Source organism: Xenopus tropicalis, chromosome 7, assembly GCF_000004195.4.
Source record: "Xenopus tropicalis strain Nigerian chromosome 7, UCB_Xtro_10.0, whole genome shotgun sequence".
Taxonomy (NCBI): Eukaryota; Metazoa; Chordata; class Amphibia; order Anura; family Pipidae; genus Xenopus; species Xenopus tropicalis.
Window position 1 is genome coordinate 70250223 of NC_030683.2, and position 19536 is coordinate 70269758.

The 19536-nt window shown below is 37.9% G+C and overlaps 1 protein-coding gene across 2 annotated transcripts in view; it reads right to left on the minus strand.

Annotated features, from left to right (window-relative positions):
- st14 (suppression of tumorigenicity 14) overlaps positions 1-19536 on the minus strand; it is a 41891-nt gene that overhangs the window by 10199 nt on the left and 12156 nt on the right. The window contains exons 2-16 of one of the 2 annotated variants that reach the window (XM_012966443.3): positions 16888-17047; positions 14939-15066; positions 14140-14210; positions 12521-12678; positions 12246-12281; positions 11393-11633; positions 10504-10643; positions 9395-9492; positions 6562-6671; positions 5495-5625; positions 5012-5116; positions 4519-4629; positions 4112-4225; positions 3696-3824; positions 3089-3275 (exon numbers count right to left, since the gene is read on the minus strand). In XM_012966443.3, the coding sequence (XP_012821897.2) occupies positions 3089-3275; positions 3696-3824; positions 4112-4225; positions 4519-4629; positions 5012-5116; positions 5495-5625; positions 6562-6671; positions 9395-9492; positions 10504-10643; positions 11393-11633; positions 12246-12281; positions 12521-12678; positions 14140-14210; positions 14939-15066; positions 16888-17047 (1919 nt within the window). 2 annotated transcript variants of the gene reach the window in all.

The following is a 19536-nucleotide window of genomic DNA, read 5'->3' on the forward strand; positions in this document are numbered from 1 at the left end:
GGGAGAGAATGGTTAAGAGGCTGGAGGAGTGTTTAAACTAGACAAGGAGGGGGTGGGTGAGCTAGAGTTTTATGGGAAAGCTAGTGTAGACGGGGCAGTGGGGGAGGAGTGAGGGGGGCATATAGTTTATCAGATAAGGAGCTTCCATTGTTACAAGGGAAACAAACTAATTTTCACCTTAGCTCTAACTCTCCGTTAGCTAATGTAAACATCAGAGGGAGAAGTAATAATCTCCGCTGCATGCTGGCTAATGTGTGATGCTTGACGGGTAAATTAGGGGAGCTGCAGGCTATTGCATGTATTGAAAATTATGATTTAATTGGTATCACTGAGACCTGGTGGGATGAAAAATGCGACTGGGCCGTGAATTTAAATGGTTACACACTTTTTAGGAGGGACAGAGAGATTAACAAGGGTGGAGGGGTTTGTCTTTATGTAAAGTCAGATTTAAAGCCATGTAATAAAGACATTACCAATGAAAATGTTGAATCTCTTTGGGTAGAAATTTCAGTAGGGCTGAAGGTCACAAAGAAAATGATAATTGGGGTATGCTATAAACCACCCCATATAGATGAGGAGGATGTGACCCAGCGCTACTGTTGCAAATGGAGGAGGCTACACAACTGGGTCAAGTTGTTATTATGGGGGACTTTAATTATCCGGACATTGACTGGAGTAATGGGGTGGCTAAGTCAGAAAAAGCTAGTAGGTTTGTATATATGCTAAACTTTTTATTTCAGGAGGTTCAAGAACCTACTAGGAATGACTCTATTTTGGACCTGGTAATATCTAATAACACTGAACTCATCTCTAACATTTGTGTGGGTGAGCAGACTTTGCTAGTATAAGGGCATCTCTGCAATGTGTCAACTGGGAAAGGCTTTTCATAGGGTTAGACACAGAAGGAAAATGGAACATCTTTAAAACATTGTTTTACAGGTATACACAACAGTATATTCCCCTTGTAAGCAAGGAGAGGCATCGAAAAGCAAAACCTTTATGGCTGAATAAAAGTGTTAGTGTCGAGGTTGGTAAGAAAAAACATGCTTTTAAAGCATTCAAGTTAGCAGAGCGATTTGACAAAATTGGAAAACTGGACAGCAAACTGGAAAAGGAGGTTCAATGTTGACAAGTGCAAAGTTATGCATTTGGTAGAAATAATATAAACACAAACTGGACCAACTGCTGTCCAACTGGCGGCCCTCGACCCCCCTCTGTGTGGCCCCCCACCTGTCTGGCTGCTTTGATGGCTTAACTTTGTGTTAGGTTTAAATGGTATCAGTACTTTGATTAACTGCACCCCTGCATGGTTATCATCTCAGATTCAGGCTGTAATCCCCCTGTATTGTTTAATTATGTAATCCCCTGTGTTTTTCACACCTTTTACTCTCTGCATTGTTCAACCCCTGCAGTGTTCACACCTCAGGCTCAGGCTGTATCATGAATCATGTATCATCCACATTGTTCACCTCTTCACACCTCAGACACTGTATGTACTGCATGGTCTATGCTGCCTGTGTATAGACAGCATAGGGCAGGTAGAGTATGGCACATAGGCAGCATAGGGCAGGGAGGGTATGGCACCCACAGGCAGCATAGGGCAGGGAGGGTATGGCACACACAGGCAGCATAGGACAGGCAGAGTGCTGCCTGTGTGTGCCATACTCTGCCTACCCTATGCTGCCTGTGTGTGCCATACTCTGCCTGTCCTATGCTGCCTGTGTGTGCCATACTCTGCCTACCCTATGCTGCCTGTGTGTGCCATACTCTGCCTACCCTATGCTGCCTGTGGGAGGTGAACCTGGCAGGGGTTTGTTCTGGGAGTTTGTTAGCAGTTGGAAATAGCCATTAAATGGTCCCTAAGGTGTGTAATTATATGCTGGGGGTTGCTGTGCTATCCACAGGGGAGGAGGAGGCATATGGATTTAAGGGTGTGTCTTAATATGACATAATATAATTCTTTAACATATGAATGATGGTTGATATCCCTGCAGCAACCATTGTGATAAAATTGGTGTGGTTTGGAGTGGGCGTGGTTTAAAATGGGGGAGTGGCCACAACTGGCTTCCATTAGCGGCCCTCCACCATATATGCTAGAGAAATTCCGGCCCTCGGCACCCCAGAAGTTGGACAGCACTGATCTACTGAATGGTAATGTGTTGGGGGTATCCTTAATTGAGAAGGATCTAGGGGTTTTTGTAGATAAGTTGATAATTCCAGGCAGTGTCATTCTGTGGCTACTAAAGCAAATAAAGTTCTGTCTTATATAAAAAAGGGCATTGACTCAAGGGTTGAAAACATAATTTTGCCTCTTTATAGGTCCTTGGTAGGCCTCACCTTGAGTATGCAGAGCAGTTATGGGCTCCAGTCCTTAAGAAGGATATTAATGAGCTGGAGAGAGTGCAGAGACGTGCAACTACACTGGTAAAGGGGATGGAAGATTTAAGCTATGAGGTTAGACTGTTGAGGTTGGGGTTGTTTTCTCTGGAAAAGAGGCGCTTGCGAGGGGACATGATTACTCTGTACAAGTACATTAGAGGGGATTATAGGCATCAACGCACCAGAGGTCACCCCTTTAGATTAGAGGAACGGAGCCTACATTTGAAGCAGCTTAGATGGTTTTTCATGGTGAGGGCAGTGAGGTTGTGGAATGCCCTTCCTAGTGATGTGGTAATGGCAGATTCTGTAAATGCCTTTAAGAGGGGCCTGGATAAGTTTTTGAATAAGCAGAATATCCAAGGCTATTGTGATATCTACAGTTAGTATTAGTGGTTGTATATATAGTTTATGTATGTGAGTGTATAGTTTGGTAAGTATAGCTTGTGTGTGCTGGGTTTACTTGGATGGGTTGAACTTGATGGACTCTGGTCTTTTTTCAACCCTATGTAACTATGTAACTAATACAAAAGTAAATACAATTATTCTTGCTAAATATAGCCTAAGAGGTTTGCTAAAGCCTTTATTAATAGAATATACCTTGTATAGAAAATATGAAGATTTATCCTAAGGCTTTGCTGCATGAATTGCATAGCAGCACAGTCTGCATGCATTAGAAATTGTCTTGAACATGTATGAAGCAGATTCATACCTCATTGACTGATCATCCTGGAAGCAGTGAGCAGCAGAAATCAACATTGTAGGAGAAACCAGGGAGGCTCCACATGTATGTTTATTGCCCTTTACATGCAAGCTGACCTGCCAGGGAAACTCTCCAGTGTCTGCATTCACACCACCAACAATTCTTGATTTCTTTGTAAATGGACGTTTACCGCAATCTTAAAGAAAAACACAAACAGAGCAATACATAAACAGGCTAGTAAAAAAGTAAAAAATGCAGTATATAATTCAACTAAATCAACTTTATACAAACTAATGTTGAAAGCAACATCACATTTAGTTTTATAAAACCAGCTGTGTTCAATCTGTACACAATTACTATCTACAGGAATTCAGGAATATTAAAATAAAAATAAAGTTGTAAAAAAAAAAAAAAAAGTATGTAAAAATGTATAGGAATTTAAAGGTATATCTGTTTGGAAATGCTTGGAACAACCTGAAGTTGTTTTCCATTGACATCAACAGAAACTCGCTTTTTAGATGCAATGTTTCAGAAACTCTCATTTAAAATTGTTTTAAGCACAAAAAAACTTGGTGAAAACTTGATTCTGAATGTGTAAAGCCTCCCCATCACTTACTGCATTTAGCAGAGATCTCATCAGAGCCATCACTGCAGTCATTCTCCCCATCACATTCTGGGTTCTTCTTAGTTATGCACTGATTGTTCTTGCATTTGTAGGTATATTCTGTACAGGTTGTGCTTAAAACTGGAAAACAATTAACTGACACTCAGTACAGCAGCAAGATAATATTGCATCATTATGGCGAGATTTGATTCCAATTATTAAGGTATTTTTTTTTTTTCATTCATAATTTTTGTCACAACAAAATGAGATACCATTGTGCATAAAAGTCCAAAAACGAGCTCAAACTTTTACATAAACCCTTAAGTGATGTACCTGTATCACATAATTGGCCAGCATCAATTTCATGAGATATATTTATCTCAGCAACAGTTTTTTTCTTATCAAATTGAACTAGATAATGTGCTTACCCCGACCACATTCTGCTTCATCAGAGCCATCCCCACAGTTATCTGTCCGGTCACATTTTTGGGATTCTGGAATGCACTTGCCATTGCCACATTTATATGTGTTATTAGGGCATTCTGTAGGATAATAATGTTAAGAGGACAAAAATAAAACTACACATTTGAGGTGTGTAAAACATTCCTGTAAAAGCTATGCTGCTCCTTGCATAGTTCTAGCATTAAAAGACTGTTCATCTAAATACATTTTTATAAAATATACGTCTTCACAGCACACATGGAAAATGTATTAATTATTAAAAAAAATAACCATTGCTAACTATTTTCTGAATAAAAATGACTAGCAGAATTAAATGGTTAGTTAGGTTAGAGTCTGTCATTTCCATGTAAAAATAAACAGATAAAGTACTTACGGCATGCGAGTTCATCACTGCTGTCTCCACAATCATTCACCCCATCACAGACAAAGTAACTGGGCTTACAGAGCTTACTGTTTGTGCAGCGGAACTGCAGTGCTGTGCATGCTAAAAAAGGGAGAAAGTTCAATTTTTAACAACTTTTGCTCTGTAAGGCTACAATTTTATTTTTATTGTTACTTTTTATATTTCTTCTCCTTTTATTTATGCCCTTTGCTATTGATTCCTGTCTCTTATTTAAACCACTACTAAGTTCAATTGTTGCTAGAGAAAAACCACAAAAAAATTAAAAATGAAAACCAACTGCAAAGAGACAAAATATGAATGTCTACATCATACAAAAAGTAAATTAAAGGGGTAGTTCACCTTTAAATTAAGACTTATGAACCCAACAGATTATATTAATTGCCACTCAGTGGAAGATTCTGCATTCATTTAACCTTCAAAAAAAAAGAATTATTAATATGCTCATAAAAACATGGATACTTACTGCAACTCTTTTCATCACTGAAGTCTTCACAGTCATTCCATCCATCACACTTCTGGTCCAATCTGATACAGCGTCCACTCTTGCAAGCAAACTGGTCTGGACATGCTGAATTTTTCCCCAAAAGCAAAAAAAAAAACACAAAACATCTGAGATTTGCAGTTATTACTTGAGATGTATACAGAGTATTAATTACAAGTGTTTTCAATGTTTATATGTTTGATCTTCATTCTTAAAGTCCCACATCACTTACTAGTGGCAACAAGGTAGCACTGGTAAAATTCTAGCAAATCCTGGCCTGATAAAGTTAGTAACATTATCAGCTTTGCTCAACCACAAACAGAAACCTGCAGCTGCATCAAAAGTGAAGCATCCATAGACTCAGAAAGTACAGTCAAAGGGGAGGGAGCCTTTGCAGCAAGGCTGAAAACTTCCAATGTTTTTTCAGAAAGGCTCAAATGCAAGTGTTGAAATATCTCTACTCACGATTTCGAGGTTCATAGGACAGATACTCCGCTGTAAACCCCGTGTCTGTATAGGACTGGTCTGAGACAAAACGAACAGACATTTTGCTGCTGTTGTTTGAAACAACAAAAAATTTCCGCTCTCCACAATATCTGGATAATAGGAGAATAAAAACATAGCTTAAATTGGCTGTTGGGTGAATGTAATATCAAATCAATAGCAAAAAAACAAATGCTTAAAACATACTGTAATTATGCCCGATTCCTCTATTTTTCCTCAGGTACAAGATATAGAAAAAATATTTGACAAATTTTTTGTATTTTCTTTATTTTGCTATGCCTTACCAAGACTAATTTCCATGGAGCCAGTTAGTCGCCCGCTTTAGATCGCAGACGACTAACTGCTTAGAAATGCCTTTCCAACAGCCGATGGAAGAGGCCTACGCATTTTTCGTGTGAAGATTCCTATTCTTGCAGGTGGAAAGGCATTTTGGCACGGTTAGTTGCCCATAGTAGCAGAGATTTATCACGGGTGATGAACTTGCTTTGTGGGACATTAGCCTTAAAGTTACCAGAGGCATTTTTTTTCTGCAACATTTATTTAAATAACATGCAGCCAGGAGTCAAGAAAGATGTGATGAAGTATAGTGTATATAAATGCACACACAAATAAGGGGGAAAGGGGTCACTGGAAAAAAATGCACACTTTTTTTGGGACTAATGGAGGATTTTGCTGCTAGGGGGTTATTTTTGAGCAGCTGTGTTTTTTTTTTTTGTTTTTTTTCAATCCATATTAACTTTTTAGCAATATTGCAATAAATAATCATTTAACCTTTTTTATACTAATCAAAAAGTTTTGCAGTTAAATTGTATTCTTATTCAGTTTGAGAAAAAATGCCTATAACTATTTACTAGAATTTAAAAAACTACAACTGAGGAAAGGATGCTTCCTAAAGTTAAACAATACTTTGGTATTGTTTAGGAAGTGTTCATCATCATAATCATTTATTAATATAGCGCCAGCAAGTTACTCAGCACTTTGATTTAAAAAAAAAAAAAAAAAAAACGGTGAGATTGTTTTGTACTTACTTTTGACCATTAATTTCCACAAAGTCTTTTGTACATTTAGTGACAGGTACACCTGGTTCTGCTAAGTAGAACATATTAAACCGCAATTTCACAAATTTATTGTCAGGAACCTACAAAAGTAAGAAGTAGAAAGTATTCAATAGTATAGAAAGCATGAACAAAAAACATGTTCTGTGCAATATTCATATATATATATATATATATATATATATATATATATATATATATATATATATATATATATATATACACACATACATACAAGGAAGAGTGGAGCACACCCTATAAAAGTTCAAATGCCCTGGGTGCTGGCTAAAATGAGGCAATTTATGAACAGAGAGCCGCACACACAAGGACTTAACGATAAAGTGAAAAAATTTTATTCAAAAATAATAAAAAATTTTCACTTTATCATTAAGTCCTTGTGTGTGCGGCTCTCTGTTCATAAATATATATATAAAAATGCTTAGAAGCTGCACACCATACAAGGTGATACTACCTGGGTGCCTGTGCAAAAAGAATTAAACAGGCATAGGAGTGACGGCACACGCAGGATTTTCACACACAGTTGAGAAGTATTGCAAAATAATAATCAGAGGTTTATTTAGACCAACGTTTCAGCTCCACACAGGAACTTTCGTCAGGAATACCACACCACAGTGAGAAACAAACAGTTATAAGTTCAAAAAGAGCGCCAATGCTGTTGCTAGGCAACCCACATACACAAAAAAACAAACAAAAACAAAAAAAAGGAATAAAGCACAAAGCAAAAGTGCTACATATTAGTTATGTGGCCTTCACAGTATAGAATGCCACTATGGAGACAGGGAAATAAAATGGGCGTCAAAGGTGTACACTCCCCCCGGACAGGCTCATTCCCGTACCCAGAACTCTAAAATAAGGCGCCCAAACATGTATGAGGGGCTGTGCTGCAAAATGTGCAAAGTTTTAAGCCCGATCGGCAACCTTACCTAGCCCATATGCGCGTCCAGAGTTAGTGTCAGCAGGTAGCTCTACTGCCATGCCGTTACTAGGCAACCGTACAGAGGTGAGCAGGCGCTAAGACCCAAGCGTGTCTGCAATGCTAGTGCTAGTCAATAGGGGCATCAGCCCACATCCCGTGCTTGTGTAGCAGCCAGGGGTGTCTGCCATGCGGGAGAGGGCACAAAACAGGCCCCCTGCTGCTGTCATATCGGGTTGGTAACATCGTGTGTGTAGCGGGGTTAAGGAGACCCTGCGCTGTGGTAGTATTGCCTGTCACTCTCTCACATGTAGGTCCCTGTTAGTAGCTAGCCACAAAGGGTCCTGCCTGTTTTAGTAGACACTGCCAGGTAAGTGAGCGAGGGACTCGCCATCTGTCCCCCGATATTTGGGTAAAGTGCACAGATTTGACTATCCCACGCGGGAACTCACAGCAACAAGCCAGAATAATGCAGGTACTCCTGCTATTCAAGGAGAGCCGGTATTTACGGGAAATGGCCACCAGGGGTCATAAGTACACCCCAACTAGATGTCCTACAGTCCAATGAGGGAATTGCAACAATGTAACCAGGGAGGTTACACATAGTAACCAAAAATAGATCAAAACGCATGGAGTCTCGGAAACATGAAACATTTGTGTCTCTATGTCATAAAATGAAAAGTCAATGCTTAATATAAAAGTCAATGTGTCATCCTAGGACTTTATCAGAGATATTTAGCAAAAAGTAGATGAATAGACTGATGTGTTAAGTGCAAAATACCATTAGAAAAGTAAAGCAACAATATATGCCCATAAATCCTGTGGAGGAAAAACATATATGCAAAGGACCCATAGGTAGTTCATAGAAACATAGTCCCAGGAGCGCATAGAGGATATCTGAGCATAGTACTTATTAAATAAAACAGCCTAGCGGTAAAGTTTCATTCAGCCCGCGTGGGTTTACACAGTCAAGTCTGTATATCCAACGTGATTCTCTCTGCAGCAGAGCCACGTCTCTATTGCCCCCTCTAGATAAAGGTGGTTGAAAGTCAATGGCCATGCACCTGAAGGTAGGGGGTGGTGCATCCCCAAAAAGTGTCTGGCAACCGGTTGTTTGGATTCTCCCTCTTTGAGTGCCTTGCTGATAGCAGAGCGATGGTTCCTGATTCTCTCCCGTAGGGTGGTGACGGTTTTGCCAACATAATATAGCCCACAGGCACAAATGTTTCATGTTTCAGAGACTCCATGTGTTTTGATCTATTTTTGGTTACTTTGTGTAACCTCCCTGGTTACATTGTTGCAATTCCCTCATTGGGCTGTAGGACATCTAGTTGGGTGTACATATGGGCTAGGTAAGGTTGCCGATCGGGCTTAAAACTTTGCACATTTTGCAGCACAGCCTCCTCATACATGTTTGGGCGCCTTATTTTGGAGTTCTGGGTGGCATTCTATACTGTGAAGGCCACATAACTATGTAGCACTTTTGTTTTGTGCTTTATTCCTTTTTTTTGTTTTTGTTTGTTTTTTTGTGTATGTGGGTTGCCTAGCAACAGCATTGGCGCCCTTTTTGGGCTTATAACTGTTTGTTTCTCACTGTGGTGTGGTATCCCTGATGAAAGTTCCTGTGTGAAGCTGAAACGTTGGTCTAAATAAACATCTGATTATTATTTTGTAATACTTCTCAACTGTGTGTGAAAATCCTGCGTGTGCCGTCACTCCTATGCATATATAATCCTTTAATAGGTCACTTAGCATAATATCAACTATCTGTTGGTTAAGTATTCATTCTGGGGGTTTATAGGTTTCCTTTAACTATTCAGTAGATGTGTAAATTGCTATTTGCTCATTAATATGTTTGCTGTAAATACATACTTGTATATCCCAAATACATTCTATTTTGGGTGGATAATGTCCTGGGAAGTAAGGAGATGTAAAAACCCCACTTGCATCTCTGATATATCCTCCACAAACTGTATAAAATGAGAAAAAAAAACATATATGAAGAAACACTAGCAAGAATGTAACAGTTATGCTAAAATGAGAATAAAGCTTGATTATTGCCTTTCTTCCCATATCTTCTTGATTAGCAGCCTAATATAAAAGAGAACCCCCCTCCTCGATGTCAAAAGCTTATATTCTCTTATGGTTTTCCCTTACTCTTGCAGGGCTGAGTATAAGCTGGGCATGCAGTTAGCTGCTAACTTTTCTTAAAAGAGATGTTGAGTTAACTTTTATTATGATGTAGAAAGGAATATTTTGCAAGTGGTCTACATTTTCTATTTGTGGTTTTTTAATTATTTTCACTTTTTGTTCAGCAACCCTCCAGTTTAGAATTTCAGCAGATATCTGGTTGCTATCATGTTTGTATCAACAGAACAGAATTTGGGAATGCCTTATAGAGGAAGACACCTGGATTTTAGCTGCTGCCCTTCCTTTGATCCAATGCTAAATTCACTATCCACAATAATGTACTATATTACAATTTTACATGCCGGCTTGATCTAGTTTCTATTGCAACTGTGAAGTAAACAAAACTTACCTTTTTGGCCATGTACATTTTTATTTGTATATCTATTCAATAAATGTTTTCCAGCAAATTTCTTCTTTTCTTTCTGTCTGTTATTATTATTAGGGATGCACCAAACCCCCTTTTTTGGGTTCGGCCGAGCCCCCGAACCCACCCTGACGAACCGAATCCTAATTAGCATATGCTAATTAGGATCGGGAAGGGTAAAAAAAAAAAATTCCCTCCCTGCCATTTTTAACCCTTCCAAATGGATTCGGCTGAAACAGAATCCTTCAAAAAAAAAAAAAAGGCTGAATTCGGCCCGAATCCCAAACCAAAACTGGGATTTGGTGCATCCCTAGTTATTATTAATGCAGCCCCATGATACCTGATTATTAACTGAAGGATGCTTGTTGCTTCCTTACGACGTCACAAAAATAACATTTTAAAAGAAACTAGAAAAAGTATTTCTTACGTGAGGTTTTTGGAAACTGACTGAACTCTGCTAGGAAGCCTGGAAATTTCCCTACATTATCTGTAACAAGTGTCACTAACATCACATTCGATGATGAAAAGAAGGTAAGATTGTAAGATGGAGGGTAAATTCCACACAACCTAAAAGGAAAAAACAAAAATACACAACACTATTTTGATGCAAATAATGTGAATATAAGCAAGAAATTAAATACTAGGCTACATGCAGCACCATCAATGAAATATCACTGAAGGGTTTCTGATCACTTTTGCTTCTAATACTAACCAAAACATATGGTGTGCCAGCGGCACAATAAATATAGTCTGAATATGTATTGTTAAAGCTGAAAATGAAAATATAAAATGAAAATACTAAAGGACGTGTAAACCGCTCCGAAAATGCTTTCCACTGGCAACAATTGGAGGCCCTTGGGGGAAGCCCTTCGCATTGTTTCAGTAATCCAGTCACACAAAGTTTCCTCCTGCAGGCAACTTTGCATGACGTTGGATTACCAAAGCAAATGCAAAGGACTTTTCCACCGGTGACTCCTATTGTTGTTGGTGGAAAGCCTTTTCAGTGGTTTGTCACGCGCAATAGCAGAGATCTATCGCGGCCGACTCAAACGCTCTGTCGGTTCTTACCCTAAAAGTTTTCAGAGGTTAATAGTAAGGCTGCAGCATTCCCTTAATCACAGGATTCCTTCTCCCCCAACCCACTAGGCCCCCCTCCCTTTACTTTGGCTGTTGGCACTGGGCATGCTCACTTCCAAGATAAGGCAGCGAATCATCTATTCAGATTACTATACACACCCCCTCCAGTCTAGCTATCAATAAAGAGATAGCACTGTTACTACTGTAATAGTTACATGTAAATAAAGTACAAAAGACACCTTATCTGAGCTCGAGGCTCTATTGGGCTGAGAGAGTCATAAACCATCACAAAATCCCCTGCATTGGCTTTGCATTTCTCCATTTTAAAAGTTTTGAACTTAAGACGAATCATTTGCCCAGCGTCTGCACGCAGAGTCCATAGACATCTAGCATTTGGTGGATATGGTGTATCAGGGAATCCCGGAGAAGAAAATTTTGTCATAACTCCAGCACTGGAGTGTAGAAAAAAAGCACAGCTGCCTATGGGAGACATTGTTCAAAAAAAAAAAAAAAAAAGAAAAAAGGGAAATAAATCAGATGTGAAATTTACCAACATACTAAATGTATTCCTATCAAAACTGAACTAGTTAACTAGTTTGATTTTGGCAGACAGGGAGATATTAGTCGCCCCACAACAAATCTTCGTTGTTGCAGCTAACTAATCTCCCCCCAATGCCACCGGCTAAAATGTAAAATTGCTGGTGGGATGGCATACACATCGCTGTGATGTCCCAAAGACGCCTGAAGTTTCCTCTCAAGAAAACTTCGGTCGGGACATCGCACTGACATGTATGCCATCCCACCGGCGAATTACATTTTAGCCGGTGGGATGGCATTGCGGAGAGGTTAGTCCCCCACGACAAAAAAAATTTGTTGTGGGGCGACTAATATCCCTGTCTGCCACTGCCTTTAGAAACAAATCAAACAAAAAAATCCCCACAACTGGTTTCTCCCGCCCCCCCACCTGTGCTCTGTGTTACTGAGGTGTTTTTCAACTTGATTTACACATCAATTAAAAATGTATTCCCTTTCCTATATTCCTGATCTGAAGCAGTTACAGTAGCTTGCAAGTACATGCAGATAATGACTTACTGTTTTTGAAATTACGTGCAATCTGTGGATCTGTGGCTGTAAAAATAAAATTTCATAAAGTCAATACTAAATAGAGAATACTGGGCCTTTTGCACTTGTTTTCTCTTTTATTAACAAGAAGTACACAAATCTTAAATATAACCAAAAGCAATCTGCTTAAGTAATTTAGCCTTGATTTGTATTATGTCACTTTGGCATTTATTTTTCAAGTTTAACAATAACTAGGAAATCATTTTTGAACAACTAGAGAACAGAAAATTCTTAACACTACTTACGGTATGCAACAAGAGAATCCACAGCGAAAGCTCGCTGACGTAGATTCACAGTTGGCAGCTTCAATTCTGATATGGCTTTCTCAAAGGCCTCCTCTCGGAATGCAGGCACAGAAAATTCAGACCAGTAATATCCAACAACATTATTATCGCTGCCTTCACTGCAGAGTGAAAAGAAGATGACTGATTATATAGACTATAAATACTTTAAATCAAAGTCTGGTTTTCTCATCTCTGGCTTCTGGTCCTTAAAGCTGGCCATACACGCACCAATGTCGTCTGAAACAAGGTTTTATATGAAATTCAGTGCATGTATGGTGGGTTGACAAGATGTCAGATATTGTAAAAGCTTTGGATATCGGTCTTGTCGATCGGGCGGGACAAAATATCGGGTACCATTGAAGGTGCTCAAGCATCCCCTATTGTTTTTACCTCCATATCTGACAATTTAGACCTGAACATCAGTGGAGGGTGGGTACAATCTTTTCTGCAACCAATGGTCGCAGGAAAGATCGTAACTGTTACGTGTATGGCCACCTTGAGGCTAACATACAATCAACCATCACTATTATACTGCATTCACTACATCAGTGATCCCTGATCCCTTTAGGCTACCATACAATCAACCATCACTATTATACTGCATTCACTACATCAGTGATCCCCAACCATTGGCTCAACAGGAGCATGTTGCTCACCAACCCCTTGGATATTGTTCCCAGTGGCCTCAAAGCAGATGCTCATTTTTTAATTTCTCAATTTGTTAGAATTCAGAATGCTTGGAAACTTGTATGTCTATTAAAAACATTTAATCATCAAATAAATCAAACAGGATTGTTCTGCCACCAACATTATATTTTACAGCGTATCAAGTACAATTTTACTATTGCAGAGAAATAGCAAATTGTTAAAAAATATATATTTATAGATTTGCTTAAAATAGATTATTCAGGAAATGTAATTCAGAAGTTTATGTAAATTGGGTTTCTGCATAAGAAATACCATACTGGCATATATAAGCTTTGGATGCACACCAATAGTTAAAATGTAAATTTAAATTGTTAACTTCAATTTAATCAACATTTCCTAATATACAAAATGTTCTGAGTGAGATTCCATAACAGGACAAGCAAAAAAACAACAAAGCAAAACTGGTATCATTAATGGTAGATACCCCAAAAAGTAACAAATAATCTGTTCGACTGTACCACAGAAGATATTGGTACTTATGTATAAATGTATTTATAATGTCTTCTGGCTAAAAAAGTTACTCACTAAGAACTCAAATTAACTGCTTCAATGTGCAGTGGCCGTCTGTCTAAGCCTAATACAACAAACCTGGCCATTATTAGCTGCCAATGCAGCTTACTGGGCTGTGTATAGGATGGAAAAAAACTGCCTGCCAGATAATCAGTCAAAAATATACCAGGCCAGCTTAAAAACCTGTTGGGCGAGCACCATAGTCAACTATTATAACCTGTTGGCCAGATCTGGCACAGCATGTTCTTTTATATATAATTTTCCATAAACACTTCATTTAACTACAGCAACATGGATAGGGATAGAAAGGGATTGTTTTTGTTCTCTTACAAATAATGACACAAATATTTACAAGAACTTACCTAAATGCACTGATACTGCACTGCTGGAGATAGGGAGCTATGTCTTTTTCTCCATTATACAGAGTCCGGAGCTAAAAGGAAAGAAATCACAAATTCAAACAAAAAAATAAACAGAATACGCTTATTTAATAATGTTTATATCAAACAACAACATCTCCCCAAAAAACCTCTCTGCCAATGGGGGCAGGTATAAGGATGGCTTAGGGGTGCCACCAGTGAAGACAGAGCATAGCTGTAAGTTTTTAGGTTTTTTTCTGCTCTGAGATATAAGCCATATAAAGGATGAAAATATAAATAACAGGTGGCAAAGTATTAAATTACATCCAAGTTATCATTTTGGCATGGTCTTAGGACAATGGCACACAGAGATCACCCGCAATAAACATTCTCTATCATGGGCGATCTCCTGCAAATGCTTTCCCACTGGCAATAATGTAAATCGTTGGTTGGTAAACATATATATATGTTGCATCCATCTTGCAAAGTAGACTGCAGATTCTTCAAGAGGTAACTTTGGGCTACTTCACGAAGCCAAAGCAACATCTGTTTTCCTACTGGAGAGTTACATTATTTCCAGTGAGGAAGCATATGCAGGAGATTAGTTGCCCATAGTAGAGAAAATTTATCACAGGTGACTAACCTCCATGTGTGCCATATGTTGTCATTTATTTGAATATCACCTCAACCATAAATGGAAATTTTTGTCCTTACCAATTAAACTATTATACAGGCAAGCCTTAATTACAGAAAGATTACGTCAACAAACAAGTAATAATATAGTAGTAATATATTAATTTACCGTACTGATGACCTTCACAGAGAGATCTGCAAATTCTCGTGTTGTTGAATTCTCATAGGCCTCAACGAATTGGGTATTTGCAATTCTCAAATAGCCTGTGTAGAGTTTTTGAACTGGTGCGTTGCGGTCTAAATATTTGTGACAGAAAAATTCAAAAGGTCACTGTGTATACAATGTATTATGAAAGATATGGGTTAAATGTTACTATACAATAACCTTACTTTTTACTTGCAACTTATAGTTACCCACACTCAAAGTAGAATAGTTTTTTTAAAAACACTCTTAGGTTCACCTTACTTATAGAATTCTATTTGGCAAGCCAGGCAGACTCATTAAAAATTGACTCTATGAAACTGTCTCTGTGAAAAATTATTTGAGAACTTTTCGTCTGAATATTTGGGTTACCTAAAACTCAATTTAGCATGGAAACACTTGGAAAGTGCAGTAAACGTAGATATACAGGATTGGAAACGACAGCACACGACTGTCCCTGATGAAAGCTCCAGTTTGGAGCTGAATAAAGCCTTTATATATAAGATTTTTAACGCATGCTATAAATAGCACTCCTTATTTCGGACTTTAGTGAATCGGGCCCATAGTCTGCAGAGAATCGGCACTCACCACATCAAAGCACTCGCCGGGTGCTGACCAAGGAATACAAAGCACATGTATAGAGAGCACTCACAGCATTATAGTGTAGAAAAAGTCTGTTTATTTAGTCACCGCATCAACGCTTTTCGATCCCCACAGGATCATCATCAGGATAGGGAAGGGAAGTGAGGTGCACACATAAATACAAAAAATAATATCAGTGCTGATAGGTTATTTTTTGTATTTATGTGTGCACCTCACTTCCCTTCCCTATTCTGATGACGATCCTGTGGGGATCGAAATGTGTTGATGCGGTGACTAAATAGACTTTTTCTACACTATAATGCCGTGAGTGCTCTCTATACATGTGCTATATATATTAAAGGACACTTGTCATAATTAAGAAGCGATGTTCTTGGCGTTATTTATCTTACTATGACATATTTTCAAGCAATATATTACGCAGCGCACAAGATATTACGCAGCGTGCGATATTTTACGCAGAGTAACCATTACTTTCTGAAAACCACCATTTCCCTGAAAACTGGAGGATGCATCACTCTAGGGCCAACATATACTTGAAAAAATACGACTGCAAACTCCATGTTGTGATGCCAATAGCTCACGAACCGCAATTTTCTTTAAGTACCGCCTGCCCCAAGTAGGGTTAATATTCACACAGATTAACACGATATTTTGCACGTTTAACGCTTCATATGTGTTTATGAATCATGCGTTAGTACTATTTCTATTCGCTAATTAACGCAATGCGTTTTTTTTTGTGCATGCGATATGCGGATTAACACATGCGAAATGACTTTGATGAATCGGTACTTAATTATCGCATGCTTTTTAATGAAAAAAACTATGCGATAAGCGTTATTGACCTTTAGTGAATCGGCCCCTATAACGCTTATTGCATAGTTTTTTTCATTAAAATATGTCGACGCAAGATAAATAACGCCAAGAACATCGCTTCTTAATTATGACAAGTGTCCTTTTAGTGAATCGAGCGAAAAATAAGAAGTGATAAGATTTTTAACGCATGCTATAAATAGCACTCCTTATTTCGGACTTTAGTGAATCGGGCCCTATATATTTTATACATATATTTTTTTTTTTTTTAATTTAATTAATTTATATTTTCATCTGGTTGCACTCGATGTATAGAGTAGAGTGCCAGGTGTATATGTGCAAAAACCTATAGAATACCAATATATTTTATTTGTTTAGAAACACTGTGTGTTAAAGTGTGAAAATAACTTGAACTACAAAATGTCCTGTTTGTCTGTATTCCATTTAACTAAGCATGTTAAGATCAATCGCAGCGTTCAACATATTCAATAGCATATACATACATGCAAAGTGCCAAACTAGAAGACCAATGGTAAGTGAAAGGAGTGCTGCACCGATCACCACCCCAAATATAGCCAATTTCTTCTTAGGCCCAGCCTTCTCAACTTTTTTGGTGTTTGCTGCAGGAAGAAATTCTACTCCTTCTTCAAATCCGTTCATGCTCTGCAAAACACACACAAATATATTTTAAGGGTTTTTTAAGACTTACAAGGTACATTACAATTTATGAATTTGAAGTAAAATCACGCTGCACAGGCGATTTCGGCCTGTGCAGCGTGCCACTGATGCCACTGTAGTCTTCACACTGCTGAAGGCTGCCAGCAAGCAGGGATCTAGGAATTTAGATATGCAGTACTTAGTGCAAGTACTTAAAGGAACATTAACACCAAAAAATGTAAGTGTATAAAAGTAACTAAAATATAATGTGCTGCTGCCCTGCACTGGTAAAAGTTGTGTGTTTACTTCAGAAAGTCTACTATAATTTATATAAATAAGCTGCTATGTAGCCATGGAGGCAGCCATTCAAAGGAGAAAAGGCACAGGCAGATAACAGATAAAACATTATTGTATTCTACAGAACAGTGCCTTTTCTCCTTTTTTCCAGCTTGAATGGCTGCCCCCATGGCTACACAGCAGCTTATTATATAAATTATAGTAGTGTTACTGTAGCAAACACACCAGTTTTACCAGTGCAGGGCAACAGTGCATTATATTTTAGTTACTTTTATACACTTTCATTTTTTGGTGTTACTGTTCCTTTAAGTACTTGCACTAAGTACTGCATATCTAAATTCCTAGATCCCTGCTTGCTGGCAGCCTTCAGCAGTGTGAAGACTACAGTGGCATCACTAAAATCTCTCTCCCCTCCCTGTAGGCAGCAAGTGGCAGCCTTCAGTAGCAACGTACCTGTGTGTAACTTGATCCTGTCTCCTGTTTTGAACTATTATTATAACTTATTATTTTTATTACTTTAAAGCTCTTTCATTTTTTGGTGTTACTGTTCCTTTAAAAAGAACGCCTTTAGACTTACTTTTAATTTATATTAACCTTTCCTTGTCCTTTAACAGAGTGGCAATGACATTTCTCAGAAAGTATGTTGACTAAAGGGATCTGTAGCACCAAGTTAGGTAATGTTTTCAAATACGTTGCAACCTAGGCAAAAAAAATGCTCTGCGGTGATACAATGAGAGGCAGCTAGCTAGTGAATGCCCCAACTTGAGCATCGCATTAAGGTACTGTTTGGCCACTATCACATACAAATGGGGGGCAGAAAGACACAGAGCATCAATTACAGCCAAGAAGGGACAGATACTGGAATAAAGAAGTGATTTTTGATACACACCCAGGCTGATACATGAAATGCCTAGTGCTATTTTTAAATTGTTATATGGTAACTTTTAATTTGATTGTTAAAATAAAAAGTAAGTTTTTAACACTTATTTTAAATCCTAGCATAAGTATATTTGGGATGGTGCACAATCATTCTTGTGATAATAAAAAACAGTACTTTTTACTGGGTATGGATCCATATTAGATCCCTATTGTGTTTATTCAATGTTTAAATGTTTTTAATACTTATGTAAACCCAATTATAGAAAAAAAAAACATCAGAAAAAACCCAGGTCCAAAGAGTTCTAAATATTAGATCCTATACCTGTACATCAAAATAATAAATATGACATTTAACTAAAAATAAATATAAATACAAACCTCAGCCTACAACACAGGAAATCTTATTCGGGAATATTACACAGATTAATTAGATTTTATTTCTAAACTCACATCCAACCTTTACTTCTAAAGTGGCAGAAGCAATTTAATTTCTGAAACCTGATATAAAATCAACTTTTATCCTTAACAGGTTGTTCACCTAATTATTTTACTTTTTGTTCAGCAGTTTTCCCAGTTTGGAATTTCATCAGTTATCTGGTTACTAGGGTTTAAATTTCCTCACGAACCAGGGAGTGGTTTGAATGAGAGACTGGTATATGAATAGTAGAGTATAGAGAATAGTAACAATAAAAATAAAATAATTGTAGCATTACAAAGCAATAGTTTTTGGCTGCTGGGGTCAGTAACCCCTATTTAAAAGTTGGAAAGACTAGCAATTAATTCAAATACTATGAGAAATAAAAAAATGAAGACTAGTTGGACAGTTGCTAACAATTGTCCATTCTATAGCATACTAAAAGTTAACTTAAAGGTGAACCACCCCTTTAAGTATGAAATGTCTGGTTTTGTTTAATTCTGTAATTTTCTGTGGATTAAAGGAACAGTAACACTAAAAAATGAAAGTGTATTAAAGTAATTACAATATAATGTACTGTTGCCCCGCATTGCTTGAATGCCTGACCCCATGGCTACACAGCAGCTTATTTATAAAGTAGCTTTTTCTGTAGCAAAAACACCAGTTGTTTGCAGAGCAACAGCACATTATATTTTGATTACTTTAAAACATAATAATTTTTTGATGTTACTGTTCCTTTAACTAAACATAAGAGACCAGCCCTGGCAAAAGTTTTTACCCCATCCTATGTGTCATATCATCCAGATTTTAACTTTAGATTTCTGTATCATTAATCTTTTCAAAGGCTGCATTTCCAAGTTCTCCTAAATTTAAATGTTACTCAATACCTGCATGAACTCAGCAG